We start from the raw sequence: 20,460 nt of genomic DNA, 5'->3' as shown, positions 1-20,460 counted from the left end.
CCACATCGCATTTTGGAGCGTAGGCTATACCACCCGTTTTCAAGTCCATTCGCTTTTCCATTCCTCTGACATGCGGTAATGATCAAAGGTGGTGTAATGATCAAAAGTGGTGTAATGATCAAAAGTGGTGTAATGATCAAAAGTGGTGTAATGATCAAAAGTGGTGTAATAGCCTACAGTTTTTGACATTTTGTTTTTATTATTGTGATTGACTCATGTACCGGACCGCCTTTACCCCTGGCTATGTGTGACGTTTTCATTTTAAGTAGTTCTTCCATTGAGCTGCTCTTGTCTATTAATGTTCTGCATTATGTCACGTTTCATGTTTGTGTGGACCCCGGGAAGAATAGCTGCTAATGGGGATCCTAATAAAATACAATACAAAAAAAAAAAAAAAAGTGATACATTTAATGAAAGTCTCATATTTAAGGGCGAAAAACCCTTGAATGCTAAAACGGGAGAAGCATCGCAGAAACCATACAATAGGGGAATTTAGGGTTTCAAATACCAAAGTTTTTTTAAATGGTGGCTTCAGCCAAAAGCATCAATTAATAGGGTGTCCAATTAACAACAAAAACTGTTTTGACCAATGGGTAAAATAATGGTGTAGATAATCCTCTAAGAAAACCAATGGTCCAAACCGCTTGTCTCTATCACAATCCGTTCAAAAGTTGAGTTTTTACCCTTGCAGGATGGCCGGAATTAGGGTGACTAAATCAGAGGCCAGAGGGAAAAAAAGAGTGGTCAAAAATCCAACCTGGTCTCAGAACATTTCGTATTATTCCATTTAGTATGATATGTTACATTTGCTATGGTTACATAAAACAGATGGTTACTTAAGGCAAAAACAAAAAGGTGGTGGTTGGTCGGGGTGGATGGGTGGGCGTATAACATCGAGTTCGAATCTCATCACGGACAACTTTAGCAACTTTTCCAACTACTTACTTCTACTTAGCATGTAAGCGAACCCTTCCCCTAACCTTAACCCCTAACCTAGACACCTAGCTAGAATTTGTAACATACGTTTAGCAAACTCATAACATAATTCAAATTGTAATTCTTAACATATCACACCAAATGAGTGATGGACATCCACAAATTAATAGATACCATATGAAACGTAACATACTGTATCATACTAAAATGGAGTGTTTCACATTTACGTACAGAATAGTAAAAAAAGCTCTGAGACCAGGTAAAAAATTTTAAAGGAAAATTGCAGTGTCAGCTAGGCTGGATTCTGTGCAAGAATTAAGGCTACTGGCTACCTGACAGGCTCACTTTCCCGTTAAACTCGAATCCGCAGGAAATATAACGATAGAGGTAAGACAGATATCAATTGAGACATGACATGTAGTATTTTCATACTTTATTATACGCTTCTCATATCAATTACAAATTCCTGTTCTTTAGAAGAAGATTTCTCACAAAATCAAGCGTCTCTCTGGAATGTCAACGGAGCACTGAGCGTAATTCTTATTTTCAAAGCCTTTCAAATTTAATTCAGCTCATGTCACGCAAATTTTGCAACCCGCTGAAACAACTTTGAAGACAAACACAAAATGTAAAATCCTCAAAACAAAACTGGACCGCTATGTCAACAGAGCTTGGGGCTTATTATCGGATGTATTAGGTTAAGATTTCCAACTTTTTTGAAAATATGTTTATATTGTTAGAGAATGACCCCACTGAATGATTCAGAACATTAATAATTATATTTGTCTTGGTAAAAATGTATTTTATAGCATAAGGAAGTGAATTTATATCACCAAAGTGCTTTTTCACCCAAACTGGGTAAACTGGACACCTTACAATTAACAGTCATTGGTTTACTCTGAAAAACATTGGTCAGGGAAAATGTCCTGTGACAGAAGCAGTGTCATACATGTCAGAAGAAAAGCAAAGAGCAGGAAAAATGTTGGCCCCAAAATACACTTTCTTCCCCTTTCTTCAGATTTTTAATCATGCTAGTCACCTTTCACATTATAGTATGTTATTCAATAGTATGTTAACATCACTATTCAATTACTATGCCTTTGGAGGAAGAGGGTGTGAGAAGAGGGGGGAGGGGGGACACAACTGGCTTGTGGTCGCCCTATTTTTTGGCCTTCTGGAGGGGATGTGGTGGGTCACACACACACACAACCAGTACCCACAACCCCCGGCCAGATTGGAGTCATTAAAGGGTGTTGAGGGCTAGCTTTATTACAGGGCTGGCCGGTGGAGACTCATTCGATATTTTCTCTTCCCTGCTAAAAACCCCTCAGAGAGGGAACACAAACAGTTCCTGTGTTTCATGGCTGGCCCGTGCAGACTTTCCTCTGTGCTGTAACTCCAGATGTCGGGGCTTGCTGAGGAACGAGACTGCAAAGTCTATCACAGCTCTCGACACGTACTGATGATACAGGCAGAGCCACAGGGGCCTCGCATAAAGTGCTCGGGTCGAGAAAATCTCATTTGCATTGAGGAATAACTGGTTTGACTGATTTATACAGCCTATTGGATTGCTATATTATATGGTTTAGGGAGGGATGGTCTAAAAATGTAATTCCATTGTGAATAAATAATAAGTAAAGTACATTAATGGTTTTGCACTGATGATAATGAGCACAAAGATGAAAGCAAGCAATGCTCCAAATGAATTACGTTTGTATATTTGTGGGGGGGGGGGGAAACTGTGCATACATTTATAATTTTCGGATACACAAGTTCAATATATTCTCTCTCACAGGACCTGAGTGACATGTAGGCACATCCAAATCCAATTACAGCTTTGTTTATCCACAAATATCCCTGCTAGTTTCTTAGAAAACTGCATAAATTAGGTATACACTGGATTCAGAATAAAAAATCGGCACAGCTATATTACAAATACACACACACTGTTCGGAATTCTTCAAGTCCGTCTAGATAAATATGCACTGCTAACCTTGTGACTCTCTGACTGTCAAAATAAATCTGTGTAAGAGAATTCTCCTGAGTCATGAGCTCTGTTCTCGCTCTTTTCCTTCGTCTCTCCCATGACTGGTGTGTGACCTCCGTGAAGGGAGCTGCTAAGTTCCCAGGACTGCAGAATAACTTGCATATAGTTTACCATAAACAACTTCCTCTAAACAGCGGGTGTTTATAGTTCTGTTGACCACTCATAATATTCACATCTTAATTGGGACAAGGGTTCTGCATTGTAGATGAATAGAGAAGCCTACGATGAAGAACAGATAGTCAACCTGTGCTGTAGAATCGATTTTGAAAAGTACGTCAAAGTAGGTCTATAGACTGTGCTGTTTCATACGTGAAAGCACTGTTGAAGTCGAAAGTTTACATACACCTTAGACAAGTCCAGGCTCTCTTTTTCAGAATTCCTGACATTTAATCCTTATAAAAATTCCCTGTCTTATGTCAGTTAGGATCACCACTTTATTTTAAGAATGTGAAATGTCAGAATAATAGTAGAGAGAATGATTTATTTCATCTTTTATTTCTTTCATCACATTCCCAGTGGGTCAGAAGTTTACATACACTCAATTAGTATTTGGTAGCATTGCCTTTAAATTGTTTAACTTGGGTCAAACGTTTTGGGTAGCCTTCCACAAGCTTCCCACAATAAGTTAGGTGAATTTTGGCCCGTTCCTCCTGACAGAGCTGGTTTAACTGAGTCAGATTTGTAGGCCTCCTTGCTCGCACACGCTTTTGCAGTTCTGCCCACACATTTTCAATAGGATTGAGGTCAGGGCTTTGTGATGCTTTGCCACTCCAATACCTTGACTTTGTTGTCCTTAACTTAAGCCATTTTGCCACAACTTTGGAAGTATGCTTGGGGTCATTGTCCATTTGGAAGACCCATTTGCGACCAAGCTTTACCTTCCTGACTGATGTCTTGAGATGTTGCTTCAATATATCCATATAATTTTCCCTCCTCATGATGCCATCTATGTTGGGAAGTGCACCAGTCCCTCCTGCAGCAAAGTACCCCCATGTTTGATACTGCCACCCCGTAATTCACAGTTGGGATGGTGTTCTTCGGCTTGAAAGCCTACCCCTTTTCCTCCAAACATAACGATGGCCATTATGCCCAAACAGTTCTATGTTTGTTTCATCAGACCAGAGGACACTTCTCCAAAAAGTACGATCTTTGTCCCCATGTGCAGTTGCAAACCATAATCTGGCTTTTTTAATGGCGGTTTTGGAGCCGTGGCTTCTTCCTTGCTGAGCGGCCTTTCAGGTTATGTCGATATAGAACTCGTTTTACTGTGGATATAGATACATTTGTACATGTTTCCTCCAGCATCTTCACAAGGTCCTTTGCTGCTGTTCTGGGATTGATTTGCACTTTTCGCACCAAAGTAAGTTCATCTCTAGGAGACAGAACGCGTCTCCTTCCTGAGCGGTATGATGGCTGCATGGTCCCATGGTGTTTACACTTGCGTACTATTGTTTGTACAAATGAACGTGGTACCTGCAGGCGTTTGGAAATTGCTCCCAAGGATGAACCAGACTTGTGGAGGTCTACAAGTTTTTCAGTCTCTCGGTCCCAGCTTTGATGCACCTGTACTGACCTCGCCGTCTGGATGATAGCGGGGTGAACAGGCAGTGGCTCGGGTGGATGTTGTTCTTGATGATCTTTTTGGCCTTCCTGTGACATTGGGTGGTGTAGGTGTCCTGAAGGGCAGGTAGTTTGCCCCCGGTGATGCGTTGTGCAGACCTCACTACCCTTTGGAGAGCCTTATGGTTGTGGGCAGAGCAGTTGCCGTACCAGGCGGTGATACAGCCCGACAGGATGCTCTCGATTGTGCATCTGTAAAAGTTTGTGAGTGTTTTTGGTGACGGCCTAGGAACGGTGGGTTAACTGCCTTGTTCAGGGGCAGAATGACAGATTTTTACCTTGTCAGCTCGGGGATTCGTCCCCAAATGGGCAAATTTATAGGCCTTCATTTGCGCACAGCCCGGGTAGCCCAGGCATGCATTTATATGCGCAATCAGGTGTGCGTCTTCATTCAACATTGACAGGAGTGCTCCAAAAAAAGACAACGAATAAATTGACAAAACTCGCAAATGGAATGAAATAAACCAAAATGTTGTTCCTCACAAGTGTTGCATAGGTTGTGAGCTCTGCAAACAACGTGTCCACTCCAACAATGAGGATGGTAACCGACTGTAATAATTATAATAATAAATAGAATACATTAACAGAAATTACCGTAACCAAACAAGCATTGTAGAGCCTACATTATGGGAATTAACGGTAAATGAACTACTGGTGACCTACAGAATGTAATGGGGAATTGAGAGACACTAACAATCAAAGGGCAAACAGTTCACACAATGAAGTTACGAAACAATGAATGTGCACTGGCGGGAGGAAGCACATTCTGGAGAGAAGTGCCTTGTGCATCTTAGCTAAACTCCCTTTCTGCTTGGACCGTTCCATCCCTGCGGCCTCCGCAATTGATTATTCCACTGACACGAATCAGACAGCCGTCTTGTGTGCCATGAAAAATATATATATATATATTTGCGACTGCTCAACTAAAAAAAAGAATCTCAGTCGACCAACAGCCTATCGACCAAACAATCAACTAAATGGGGTCAGCCCTAAGAGAGATCCACACAAATCTCTCGTAATATGCTCTAATGTAATAGGGACTGTAAATCACAAGAAATGTAGCCTCTATCATACAAACCGTGCATGTCGTCAAGCCTAACTGACTGAACTCTCTCTCTGTGGTTTCACCACCATTCCACCAAATCCATTGCGATAATTCCTCAGCAATAAATGTAAAAAAACTCATAACATAACAAAACAGGCAAACTAATGTTCTGTTCTCCCTGTGCTCTTCAAGTGAAGCAAAGATCTCAAATGATAAAACACACCACCTACAATACGGCTATTCTTTCCCAGAATGGGCCTATCAGTCTCGAAGGTAAGGTTGCACTCTTTTCACAACAGAACATCCAGCCATTTGAAGTACATCGGCCCCAGGTTATTAGCACTAAAGTTAACCAGGGATTGAGTAAAAAAGAAAAAAGGTCAGCCACTATACAACCCCCCCAAAGGCAGTAGGCAACAAAAAAAAAAGCCTCGCAACACTTTCTTTATGCTTAGAAGGCTTAACAAAGGACGGCCTGAAGGAGAGCTGGAGCCCTCTAGAAACACAGGGGTAACAATGTTTCTGACGGCAATTGAGCTCATAAAAAAAGAAAAACCCTGCTAAAGAGACTCCACCATTCACTAAGCTCACACAGAGCGAGGGGATGGGTTGTGGTGGTGAAAGAAAAGGCGGGCTCAATAGCTGTGGTGCTGCTGAGCTTCAGGAGGAGCCTTACTTTAAGCCCTTTACCTCTTGCCAGTCCATATTAAAAGGGGAAACTATGAACATTCATCAAAAGTATCTGATTGAGATAGGAGGGTAGGCATCATATTACTTAATTACATCTGATGAAATGGCGGTTAAAGGTGACCCTGGCACTTTCTCTCCTCTCCCTGAAACTGTGGTAACAACCAGAACGCTTGGGAGACCATAAGGAAACTCCTCAGAAATTCCCATAGATTATTCTTTAACTAAGTTATGAATTGGCAGCATGCGTATTCCGCAAAATGAAGGCCTGAATACTGTCTCGCATTTGGAAGGCAAATGCCTCGTCTTTAAAATAATTCACTGAGGTCACTTGTCATACAAGAACAGACTATGCCGTGTCACTCTCCCGCAGCTATAAGCCGGACAATATCTCCTTTTAATTCCAATGAGCTACGTTAAAGCATGTATAGAAAACAGTCACCTTACAGCTCCTTTACGTGCAAGGCAGAGGTCGACCGATTATGATATTTCAACGCCGATACCGATTATTGGAGGATCAAAAAAAGCCGATACTGATTAATCAGCCGTATATATATATATATATATATATAAACACATACACATTTATTTTGTAATAATGACAATTACAACAATGCTGAATGAACAATGAACACTTATTTTAACTTAATATAATACATTAAAAATCTCTTTAGTCTCATATAAATAATGAAACATGCTCAATTTGGTTTAAATAATGCAAAAACAGTGTTGGAGAAGAAAGTAAAAGTGCAATACGTGCCATGTAAAAAAGCTAACGTTTAAGTTCCTTGCTCAGAACATGAGAACATATGAAAGCTGGTGGTTCAATATTCCCAGTTCTTCCATATTCCCAGTTAAGAAGTTTTAGGTTGTAGTTAGGAATTGTGACGCGTCGACTATTTCTCTCTATACCATTTGTATTTCACATACCTTTGACTATTGGATGTTCTAATAGACACGTTAGTATTGCCAGCCTAAACTCAGGAGTTGATAGGCTTGAAGTCATAAACAGAGTGTGAATCAAGCATTGCTAAGAGGTGCTGGCAAACGCAGTAAAGTTTGAATGAATGCTTACAAGCCTGCTGCCGCCTACCACCGCTCAGTCAGACTGCTCTATCAAATCATAGACTTAATATTATAAACACAGAAATATGAGCCTTAGGTCATTAATATGGTCAAATCCGGAAACTATCATCTCGAAAACAAAACGTATATTCTTTCCGTGAAATACGGAACCGTTCCGTATGTTATCGAACGGGTGGCAACCCTAAGTCTAAATATTTCTGTTACATTGCACAACCTTCAATGTTCTGTCATAATTACGTAAAAGTCTGGCAAATTAGTTCGCAACAAGCCAGGCGGCCCAAACTGTTGCATATGCCAAATGCAGGGCTAACAGACAAATGAATAGAAACCAAGAACTGGAGCCTTTCAGATAGACAAACAAGAAGGCCCACGTCCTTGTACAGAAATTCAGGTGCACATAAGACCAAGCCCAAATGAATAGCCTAGCCTTTGAACTTGAGGCCCAAGTATGGTCTGGCAAACCAAATGCTCAACAGGTCTGAGTGTGCAAGGAGAGACTGTGAGCCGCCTGGCTGTGAACAGTCAGCCGCCAGTCATTGCCTCGCCTTCGGGATTTGGTTCTCCTCTCCAAACATCACACAACAGCATTGGGAAACACAGGGGGCGTTGCGTTAACCCAAATGCGTGCCTGAAAAGCAAAAAAAAACTTTCTAGCCACCGGATATGCATGACAGCGTACTCTTGGGTACTAGTTACACAAGCACATCAAAAGGCTGCCGGCCTGCCAACTTCACCTTTTCATGTAGGAGCAGCTAAATAAATCAAGCGAACAGAAAGGATTCTACCTTCAAATGCCACAACTAAATTCAGCTCACTCATAATGTAAACAACGATGTCAAATATAGTGGCGAGAGAACGTAGGCTTATAACTTACTCGTCTTTGTCATGCATTTAAAACATTTTATAAATGTAAAATGTAAATGTTATTTACCGCAAGTTTCAAGTCAATCTATTATGGAGTTAGCTACTCCATTCTAAAAACATGGTCCACTGGCATTCACTGCAGGTTAAGTATTCAGGAAACTGGACGCATACCGGGCCATCCCCCATGATTCCCTGCTGCTGTGAACCTTGTGTTTACTGCTCCTAACTGTGTCGTGAAATTACACTTGCTTTTTTTTACACGTGCTGACATCAGTTCCACACTCTTCGGTGGACTCCAGGTGTGCTCTGGGCCGCATAGTCAAGCCCAGGTGCCTGCTGGGAAGGACCCCAGAGGGGCTGCTCTAATGTAGGGTGAAACATGAACAGGTACAGCCTCACACACATGCGGTTGCGCATATGCTCTTCAAACGACACACCTGAAATTAGCACACTGTGCGGAGGAGAGAAGCAAAGGTTATGCTAGCACGAGGCCTCATTTCACAAAACACTTTTCTGACAAGAGAACAAGCTGGTTGTGTCAATGAGTTTGTGTCATTACTCTCAGATTCCTTTGGCATGCAGTATCAGTTGGAGTCTCCAAATGCTGGGAATGCAGCACTCATCCTTTCTCCACAGAAACATTCAGCAGCCTGAACTCAGAGAGCCACGCCGGATAAATGGATGCATTCCACAACAGGGTCCCCAAATACTTTCCCTATGAACCTAATGAGTTTGACTTTTAAACCAATCAAGGTTTTCCAGCCATTTTGATTACAAACTATGTCCAACTAACATTTTTCTAAATCATAGTCCTTAGTTACTCTGACTAAAATGTCTAGATGAATTTCGTTGATGATTCAAGAAAGTTTTAAACTTGTCTTTGTTATTCGCTTTAAAGCGGCAATATGCTGAAATTGCTTCACCATTTACTGGTTGCTTAATTATTTTTTTAAAAGTCTGTCTTATTTCAATTTATGTGACAAAACAAGCAGTCTGGATAGAGTTTTATTGTACCATCTAAACCACTGTGAAATATGTTTTCTATAACCAAAAATATTGTATTTTCAGCTGTTTGAAGCTCGTGTACAAAACCAAAAGAAGCAACAACGAAAAAAAAAAACTCAGAGCGGGAAGCATAGAAATATTGCACATAGAATAGATCTACTGCTTCTCAGACTTGCTTTCAATGAAAATGAGAGACCTATAACTCACATTTCTGTGAATTTAGTCAGTTTGCCCAAAAAGTTACATATTGTAGCTTTAACTGAGAGCTGCTCAGTTTGGCTAAAGGTCAGATGATCCCTCCAGACAGGAAACAGGAAGTGTGCGGGTCAAAGAGAGGGAAGGTATGATTAATGGGTCTCTAATTACACCCAACATGAATCACTGCATCGGACCAAGTCTTTAATTTACTGACAAGCAAGTCTGTCAATAGACCATTTCAAATCTCCCAAATAACAAGTCTGGAAAGGGACTGGTAACGATGCACCAAATCAACACATATAGAACATGTTATGGTGGTTTCGCAGACCCTAGACCAGTGGTTAAGGCTGGATACGATTGTGTGAACTCTGTCCAGAAACATCCATTATCTGCACAAGTCAGAGGTAGCTCTAGATAAGCCATTCCCTGAGATAATGGCGTGGTAATCCAAACTAAACCAGATAGAAAGGTTTATTTACCCACAATGGTGGGTCTGACAAAGGTCATCTTGACATAGAAATTTCACTGGGGAAAAGTTGTAACTTTTGCATACCACGGACTTAAAGATGAAATGCCCACAAAACAATCAATGTATGTGGTGTGCTTAACCAGAAGTTAAGGACTATCTTATTGGCAGTCCATTTTTCAAAATAAATCAAAAGTGCCATCCAAATTTCCTTACACTATCAATTTAGTTTTTTGCACTTTCTCTCCTCCCAACTTTAGCTTTTGGGGTCAAAAGGCAGGGTGAACTTCTTGGCCCCACAGAACAAGAGCGAGAGGTAGTAGGGCATGACTGGGACCTACGGTGTCCAGGCAGGGGGAAGTGATTGATTTTCAGGGTCAGGGAAGGTCGGGTGGAGCAGCAGGGACCCTGCCTGGGATCAGGTCAGTCCAGGTCCAGACCGCTGTTAACCCCTCTGACAGGACACAGAGAGGTCGTAAACCAGCCCCTTAACCACTAGGCATGCTGATCTTACAAGCCATAAACAAACACCCCTAAAATGTAGCAGCCAAAAAGAGAGCACGGTTTCATGGAAAGCGGTCACTTTCATCTGGACAGAGTTGCAGTGAGTCTATTTGACGGAAACCTTGAAATCCTAAAGACCTACCGCCATTATTCCTGAAAACTGTTGACAAACACTTAAAGAGACCCGTGGGGAAGTTTAGTGGGAAACCCGTAGGAATGCCGGAGAACTTTGCAAGGTGTGCAATCTCATTAGCGCTCTTGTTCTGCGGTGACCAACTCTCAGACCTTGAATCACGGAGCTTGGTTCAATGCTCAAGACAGGAATATGTTTCCACTCCCAATCAATCACTGTCGGGCGGAACAAAATGATGGCCCTCCATGCAGTTGAGCTCATTGTAAGGAAAAAAGAAAGATTGCATAACATGACGGGGGTAATAACATCTAAATCAGTCACTGACTTCATGCCTAGTCAGAGTAGAAAAAATAATCCTTGAGGAACTACAAGCTTCTTTAGAGGAACTTAAAAAACGAAGAAGAAAAAGCAACAATCCACACCTACATCCTCCGTTTTAACGTTATAGAGGCCCACGTACAACCACTAAGCCTAATTCCTTGCATTCTTTCCTCCTATTTTTGGAAGAGGCCACTAGAAGAGAGACAACTGTACCAATGAGGCTTTGATACATGCTTGACGTAGCCCCTTGAAAAGACATCCCATCACGTGGTTTGTCATTAATTTAGCTCCGTACAAAAAAAAGGCACCCGACACAACATAGATCAAATTAGGCAAAGGCTCAACCTTTCATCAACCAAGTCACAATAAAAGGCCTTTTCCATCTCTTGGGCCATTCAAATGAGGTATTAGTGTAGAGTACTAGTATAACGAACTGATGCTCTTGGCTGGTGTAGACTCAAAAACACTTCAGTCTTCTCTCCATCGGGGTAACTGCATGTGCAATATGCTGTGGTGGTTTAATGGTACACACAGTGTAGTTGCATTACACAAATAGCTGTGTTGTGGCAATGAAAATGATTACCAACCACACACTAGATGTGTTCAACAATCTCAGTATATGTGTCTGCTCAGCCTATATAAATACCCTTGGGATGCCATACAGTTATACACTGCATTTACCATATTAAAACTGTATTCTGGTCACTGACATTTCCATCATACAGGAGTAGATTATAGTGAGACATGACAATGACATCTGTTAGAAAGGATACTATTATTGTTATGCAGCTGACAAGGGATGGACGTGATGCAGTAAAGCTACACATTAAATAGTGACCTCTGTATCCTTGACACAAGAAGGAAATAAATGTGGAAATTGAGCAAATAGAGATGACTAAACTGCTTGGAGTAACCCTGGATTGTAAACTGTCATGGTCAAAACATATTGATACAACAGTAGCTAAGATGGGGAGAAGTCTGTCCGTAATAAAGCGCTGCTCTGCCTTCTTAACAGCACTATCAACAAGGCAGGTACTACAGGCCCTAGTTTTGTCGCACCTCGACTACTGTTCAGTCGTGTCGTCAGGTGCCACAAAAAGAGACTTAGGAAAATTGCAATTGGCTCAGAACTGGGCAGCACGTCTGGCTCTTGGATGAACACTGAGAATTTATATTAATCATATGCATGTCAATCTCTCCTGGCTCAAAGTGGAGGAGAGATTGACTTCATCACTACTTGTATTTATGAGAGGTATTGACATGTTGAATGCACCTAGCTGTCTTTTTGAATTATTGGTACACCGCTCAGACACCATTGCATACCCCACAAGACGTCTCTTCACAGTCCCCAAGTCCAGAACAGACTATGGGAGGTGCACAGTACTACATAGAGCCATGACTACATGGAACTCTATTCCACATCAAGTAACTGATGCCCGCAGTAAAATTAGATTGACAAAACAGATAAAAACACTATGGAACTGCAGGGACGGTGAAGCAACACAAACATAGGCACATGTATACACCCACACGATAACATACGCACTATACACATGCATGGATTTAGTACTGTAGATATGTGGTAGTGGTTGAGTAGGGGCCTGAGGGCACACAGTGTGCTGTGAAACCTGTGAATGTATTGTAATGTTTTTAAAATTGTATAAACTGCCTTAATTTTGCTGGACCCCAGGAAGAGTATCTGCTGCCTTGGCAGGAACTAATGGGGATCCATAATAAATAACATTTGTAAGGGCAGGATCATTTTATTTGAGCTGTAATGTACAGTATGTGTATGTCAGTCGTTGAATTCATCAGCAGAACTTAGTGATTAACCTAAACATACCCAAACCAGGTCAGTGTAAAACTAACAAGATATAGCTGGCTATTAGCTAATTGAAGAATTCTGCAGTTGGGATGTTATGCCAGTTGTGTTGGCCTGAAAGTTGAATAGTAGTTGGCCTCAACAGAAAGAATAAAGTGCAGGTAATAAACAAGACAAACATTTGGCGGTTTGGTTATTTCTGTGTGCCCAAGCTGTTCCAAACAAGGGGACAGCATAATTATTTTGTTGCTGCGATTTATACTTACAACGTGACTGTTCTGTTGGGGAAGGAGTCCAGGGGTAACACCTGATGGAGTTCCATATTACTACAGACCACTTTCCTATCCGCGGTGGCCACCGACTGTGTGCTTTTCCCTGCGCTTTTTGAACGTTCATCATATGATTTACAATCATATGATAGCGCAGATCCATCGCCACTGAGTAGCAAAACAAGTAACAATTGCAACAAATCCACCGCGTTTACCCTCATTTTAAATGAGATGTTAAGATAATTAGGCTACTGAAGCATATGTAGAGACAAGTATATATTAATATCAAGTCGCGTGGAAGGCAGGGATTTATGGTCGTACTATGAAATGGTCTGGCACAAATAGGGTACTGTTAAAATGGTAAGCCAAAACGTCCTTCAGAATATTCTGAGGTTCAGTCATGTTGCAAACATATTGTCCACCATAATGTGGATTTCCCCCTCCATTTTTTGCAAAGGTTTCGATTTGTGTTCGGCGTCAATTAATCCGAGAGAGGGTCTATACATCCTTTGTTTGCCAAAATACACGATTTATAATTCAATTTCTTTATCGGGTCTTTGCTGCCTTCCGGAAGAAAAAAACATTCACTTGTAATTGTACCGATTTTTCTAGGCTACACAATTTGACTTAAACGATTGAGAAAATATTTTCTTTGTCGCCAATAGCGCGGATCCAAGTGAGAATTTTGCCTACTCCACCAAGAGACAGCTGCAGTCATCCAAAGATAACACACTAACTTAATGAAATCTGATCACGCCTAAACTTTAAAAACGTTCTCCCTAAAATAACTGATCCCGAGAGGCGTAAACTGCCACACATTTAAATAGCCTTACAACTAACTAAAACATCTGTAAGCAACTTTTCACTTTAGGCGTCCATCGAGTCCAGTTGTTGGTGCAAAGGGAAATCATAGCACTCCTAAAAAACGAAAGAAAGAAACATATTCCCACTCGAGTTAGTCAGTAATGTGAAGAAATTCTTCCAAGTTTAAATAGATATCCATAATTGCTGTCCTCGTCTCTCTCTTTGAAAGTATTTATTGGCTTCATTTCCGTTGAGAACTCTTCTCCCACAGTCTTGACCCGGGCTCCATGTTGCATGCGTTTACAGCCACTGACGTCACTCTACAGGCAATACAGACTGCCTCTTGTCTCCCATTCTATCTGCTGCTCAGGTTTACATTTTACGTGCCGGTGAAGAAAAAGATGAAACACAATAAAAGGTAAACAAAGCAAAATTGTGCACCCATCAATTATAGAGAAAACAACCCTATTTTCTTTAATTGAATGGAAAATAGATATGCCTAGCCATATTGACCATGAAAAATATCCAGTATTGGTCCTTGAACTTTTGAGCATTCCCGAGTGACAAATATATATTCTTGAATATTCCTAGAAAATAATTTAATGTTGTTAAGCTTTAGGCTACACCACAAAACAGGGAATGTCAGTTAATAACATGTATTGCCCCTCTCCTTGATAGACCGAACAAACTGTTTTTTTTATTTAAAAAAATATTTAACCTTTATTTAACCAGGTAGGCCAGTTGAGAACAAGTTCTCATTTACAACTGCGACCTGGCCAAGATAAAGCAAAGCAGTACGACAAAAACAACAACACAGAGTTACAGTCAATAACACAAAAGAAAAATAGAAAAATCTATGTATCATGTGTGCAAATGTAGAAGAGTAGGGAGGTAGGCTATAAATAGGCCCTAGAGGTGAAAATAATTACAATTTAGCATTAATACTGAAGTGATAGATGTGCAGATGATGATGTGCAAGTAGAGATACTGGGGTGCAAAAGAGCAAGAGGGTAAGTAATAATATGGGGATGAGGTAGTCGGGTGTGCTATTTACAGATTGGCTGTGTACAGGTACAGTGATCGGTAAGCTGCTCTGACAGCTGATGCTTAAAGTTAGAGAGGGAGATATAAGACTCCAGCTTCAGAGATTTTTGCAATTCCTTCCAGTCATTGGCAGCAGAGAACTGGAAGGAAAGGCGGCCAAAGCAAGTGTTGGCTTTGGGGATGACCAGTGCAATATACCTGCTGGAGCGTGTGCTACGGGTGGGTGTTGCTATGGTGACCAGTGAGCTAAGATAAGGCGGGGCTTTACCTAGCAAAGACTTATAGATGACTTGGAGCCAGTGGGTTTGGCGACGAATATGTAGTGAGGGCCAGCCAACGAGAGCATACAGGTCGCAGGGGTGGGTAGTATATGGGGCTTTGGTGACAAAACGGATGGCACTGTGATAGACTATATCCAGTTTGCTGAGTAGAGTGTTGGGGGCTATTTTGTAAATTACCTCGCCGAAGTCAAGGATCGGTAGTATAGTCAGTTTTACGAGGGTATGTTTGGCGGCATGAATGAAGGAGGCTTTGTTGCGAAATAGGAAGCCGATTCTAGATTTAATTTTGGATTGGAGATGTGAGTCTGGAAGGAGAGTTTACAGTCTAACCAGACACCTAGGTATTTGTAGTTGTCCACATATTCTAGGTCAAAACCGTCCAGAGTAGTGATGCTATGGGTGGGTGTTGATTTGGATATGTAGCCTATTTGGTGGTCTACCAGATTTGTTGACAGATAAATCCTTTCTCATCCTTGGGTAGAATGTATTTGGTAACACTTTACATACTCTTGGTGCTATATGCGTAGTAATACTGCAATGACTACAGTAACAACATTGTTGTTACATAGCAATTTAATTTGTGTAATCAAATGCAATTTTTTAAATGGTATGTAACAACATAACAATACTTCATTGTTGTTACTAGTGTTATAATAGCATGAGTACCCGTCTACCTACACATGTCTACCTTGATAACAATGCAGCCAAGACAATTAAACAATGCCTTCCTTTTCAAATGTAATAAAAGCAGTTCTTTGCGATGCACCCCCTCTCTCTTTTAGTTCATCCAGCATTGTATCTCCTCTCTTTTTGTGTTCCTTCACACAAAGCTTCTCAAACAAGTTCAGACTAGCTTTTCAATGGGCAATAGCCATGGAAAGCCAGAGTCAGTCAGAGAGGAAAACACCATATAAGAATTCACATGTGCAGTACTACAATACCCTTGTGTAACACTCATACAGAGCCAACCTGTCTTCACTCATCTTTTCTATGATGGGGTAAATTGAGCATCTTGGTTTTAGAAGAGCGACAGACGGACAGACAGACAGAGAAAGAGAAACAGAGAGACAGAAAGACAGACAGACAAAGTAACACAATTATCTCAGGAAACCTCATACCCCTGGGCTACGCAGCTTTTACTTCCATTAGTCTTGTTTGTTTTCAGGCTCACACAGGACTTTGACGTCCACTGAAAGAAGGCTGTCTGCAAACATACGGACAACAGCTATTGTAGTAACAGATTTTCCTGGAGACAAAGCAAGGAGTGCTTCAGGATGACACAATTAAATGTATTGATGAGGCGGTGGCCTTCAATATTTACTAACAAGAGACCAACATAAGGTAACATAACAAGACAATTATTTGAAATAATGTAATATGAGTAATGTAAAATGACTGTAATTTATCTATTTCTCCAGATGCAGGACTTACTCCTCTTATATTACCCATAAACTATGCAAATTGTCACTATGGTCCAAAGAATGTCTGTTATGGATAGTATGCAATGACTGGTAATTTGATTACTAGATTGTGCTATCCCTATAGAGGACAGAGGACTAGTCACATGCCTGATCATGAATGATTCAGGAGGTCATCTCACTCTCTGGGTTATTTTTTAAATCAATGGACTCCTGGGACAACTGTTGTGAGGTAGCCTATAACTAATGCATTTATGAATATATATATATTTTAAATCAAATTCAGCCAGGGTACAGGACAGGTAACAAGTGATTAATTAGCAATGCGCGGATTCACAGATAAATAGAGTGCCTTCAGGAAGTATTCATACCCCTTGACTTATTCCACATTTTGTTGAGTTACAGCCTAAATTCAAAATGGATTTAATAGATTTTTCTCTCTCACACATCTACAAACAATACCTCATAATTACAAAGCAAAAACATGTTTTTAGAAATGTTTCCAAATTGATTGAAAATAAAATACAGAAATATCAAATTTGTATAATTATTCACACACCATGAGCAAATACATGTTAGAATCACCTTTGGCAGCGATTACAGCTTTGAGTCTTTCTCTGTAAGTCTCTAAGAGCTTTGCACATCTGGATTGTACAATATTTACACATTATTGTTTTTCAAATTCTTCAAGCTCTGTCAAGTTGATTGTTGATCATTGCTGACTGCAATTTTCAAGTCTTGCACTAGATTTTCAAGCCGATTTAATTCAAAACTGTAACCAGTCCACTCAGGAACATTCAATGTCATCTTGCTAAGAAACTCCAATGTATATTTGGCCTTGTGGTTTAGGATATTGTCCTGCTGAAAGGTGAATTTCTCTCTCCCAGTGTCTGTTGTAAAGCAGGCTGAACCAGGTTTTCTTCTAGGATTTTGTCTGTGCTAAACTCTATTTTGTTTCTTTTTATCCTAAAAATCTCCCTTGCCGATGACAAGCATATCCATACCATGATGCAGCCACCACTATGCTTGAAAATATGAAGAGTGGTACTCAGTGATGTGTTGGATTTGCCCCAATATAACACTTTGTGTGTCACGATCGTCATTACGTGAAAGAGAGGAGGACCAAGGCGCAGCGTGAAATGAACACATATTTAATCAACGAAGACGAAGAACACTTACAAACTAAACAAAACAACAAACGTGAAGCTATATAATGACAAGTGCAGACACAGGCAACTTACACATAGACATAGACAATCACCCACAAACTACCTAATGACTATGGTTGCCTAAATATGGCTCCCAATCAGAGACAACGATAGACAGCTGTCTCTAATTGAGAACCAATCTAGGCAACCATAGACATACATACACCTAGACTAAACATTGCCCCATAAACATACAAAAAACCCTAGACAATACAAAACACATACATCCCCCATGTCACACCCTGACCTAACTAAAATAATAAAGAACACAAAGATAACTAAGGCCAGGGCGTGACATTGTGTTCGGGACATAAAGTGAATTTCTTTGTCATATTCTTTGCAGTTTTACATTACTGCCTTATTGCAAACAATATGCATGTTTTGGAATATTTATTTTTCTGTACAGGCATTCTTTGTTTCACTCTGTCAAATAGGTTAGTATGGACGTCCTGCTTAGGCGAGAAAAAGCAATCTTTTGAACGAGGGAGTTAATAAAAATGGATGGTATAAAAGGGCTACGATTTGGGGGACAGAAATAACTCTCTTTGAGCTTGCTAGAAGATTTTTGCTCATCATTTGATTTGTGATATTGATCTGTGATTGATAGATCTAGGATTTTTTTTATGCCTGTTTCTGGAATTTTAAATAAACTTGCTTTATTGTTCTGAAACCCTGTCATCAAACAGTCATACAAGTATATGTCATTTTACTCTGGGTCTCTGAAAAATGCTTGATTAATTGAGGATCTCTAGCTAATTTTCCTGGTTAAAGGAATCTAACCTGAAAGCCAACTATAGGTATTGTATAAGGCCACAAGTAAACAAGAAAATGCTCATCCAGAGAAGGGGCTCCTAGTGGCCGGGGACTTAAATGCAGGGAAACTTAAATCCATTTTACCTCATTTCTACCAGCATGTTACATATGCATCCAGAGAAAAAAAAAAAACTCTAGACCACCTTTACTCCACACACAGAGACGCATAAAAATCTCTCCCTCGCCTTCCATTTGCCAAATCCGACCATAACACTATCCTCCTGATTTCTGCTTACGAGCAAACACTAAAGCAGGAAGTACCAGTGACTTGTTCAATACGGAAGTGGTCAGATGACGCAGATGCTAAGCTACAGGACTGTTTTGCTAGCACAGACTGGAATATGTTCCAGGACTCGGTTAGGCCGTCATTGTAAATAAGAATTTGTTCCTAACTGACTTGCCTAGTTAAATAAAGGTTGTATACAAAATAAGAAAAGTATCTTCACTGACATTTTCAACCTGTCCCTGACCGAGTCGGTAATACCTACATGTTTCAAGCAGACCACCATAGTCCCTGTGCCCAAGAACACCAAGGTAACCTGCCTAAATGACTACCGACCCATAGTACTCACGTCTGTAGCCATGAAGTGCTTTGAAAGGCTGATCATGATTCACAACAACACCATTATCGCAGAAATCGTAGAACCACTCCAATTTGCATACCGCCCCAACAGATCCACAGATTACGCAATCTCTACTGCACTCCACACTGCCCTTTCCCACCTGGACAAAAGGAACACCTACTTGAGAATGTTATTCATTGACTAATATCTCAGCGTTCAACACCATAGTGCCCTCGAAGCTCATCACTAAGCTTAGGACCTTGGGACTTAACACCTCCCTCTGTAACGCGATCCTGGACTTCCTGACAGGCCGCCCCCAGGTGGTAAGGGTAGGTAACAACACATCTGCCATTCTGATCCTCAACACGGGGGCCCCTCAGGGGTGCGTGCTCAGTCCCCTCCTGCACTTCCTGTTCACCCATGCCTGCATGGCGAAGCCCGACTCCAACACCATCATTAAGTTTGCTGACGACACAACAGTGGCAGGCCTGATCACTGACAATGATGAGACTGCCTATAGGGAGGAGGTCAGAGACCTGGCAGTGTGGTGCCAGGATAACAATCTCTCCCTCAATGTGATCAAGACAAAGGAGATGATCGTGAACTTAAGGAAAAGGAGGGCCGAACACACCCACATTCACATCGACGGGCTGTAGTGGAGCAGGTTGAGAGCCAATGAACTATCATGGTCCAAACACACCAAGACAGTCTTAAAGAGGGCACGACAACACCTATTCCCTCTCAGGAGACTGAAAAGATTTGGTATGGGTCCTCAGATATCAAAAAGTTCTACAGCTGCACTCTCGAGAGAATCCTGACTGGTTGCATCACCGCCTGGTATGGCAACTGCTTGGCCTCTGACCGCAAGGCACTACAGAGGGTAGTGCTTATGGCCCAGTACATGACCGGGGCCAAGCTTTCTGCCATCCAGGACCTCTATACCAGGCGGTGTCAGAGGAAGACTAAAAATTGCTAAAGACTCCAGCCACCATAGTCATAGCCTGTTCTCTCTGCTACCGTAGGACAAGCGGTACTGGAGTGCCAAGTCTAGGTCCAAGAGGCTTCTTAACAGCTTCTACCCCCAAGCCATAAGAGTCCTGAACAGCTAACCAAGTGGCCACCCGGACTATTTGCATTTATCCCCCCACTTTACCAACATGTACATGTTACCTCAATTACCTTAACTAACCTGTGCCCTCGCACATTGACTCTGTACCAGTACCCCTGCACATAGCCTGTTATTTTATTGTTGCTCTTTAATTATTAGTTATTTTTCTATTTTCTTATTTTAATTGTTGGTATAATTTTTTTTTTTTTTTTTTTTTA

At 41.1% G+C, this 20,460-nt stretch overlaps 1 protein-coding gene across 1 annotated transcript in view; it reads right to left on the bottom strand.

Moving 5' to 3' along the window:
• LOC139561773 (adhesion G protein-coupled receptor A3-like) overlaps nt 1–13,356 on the bottom strand; it is a 54,058-nt gene extending 40,702 nt beyond the window's left edge. The window contains exon 1 of the mRNA XM_071379051.1: nt 13,001–13,356. Coding sequence (XP_071235152.1) covers nt 13,001–13,224 — 224 coding nt within the window. The 5' untranslated portion in view covers nt 13,225–13,356. The remainder of the gene's footprint in view (nt 1–13,000) is intronic.
• Nucleotides 13,357–20,460: the final 7,104 nt, after the last annotated feature.

Source organism: Salvelinus alpinus, chromosome 31, assembly GCF_045679555.1.
Source record: "Salvelinus alpinus chromosome 31, SLU_Salpinus.1, whole genome shotgun sequence".
NCBI lineage: Eukaryota > Metazoa > Chordata > Actinopteri > Salmoniformes > Salmonidae > Salvelinus > Salvelinus alpinus.
The sequence above is the reverse complement of the archived record's forward strand: the minus strand, read 5'-3'. Positions and strand labels throughout refer to the sequence as shown.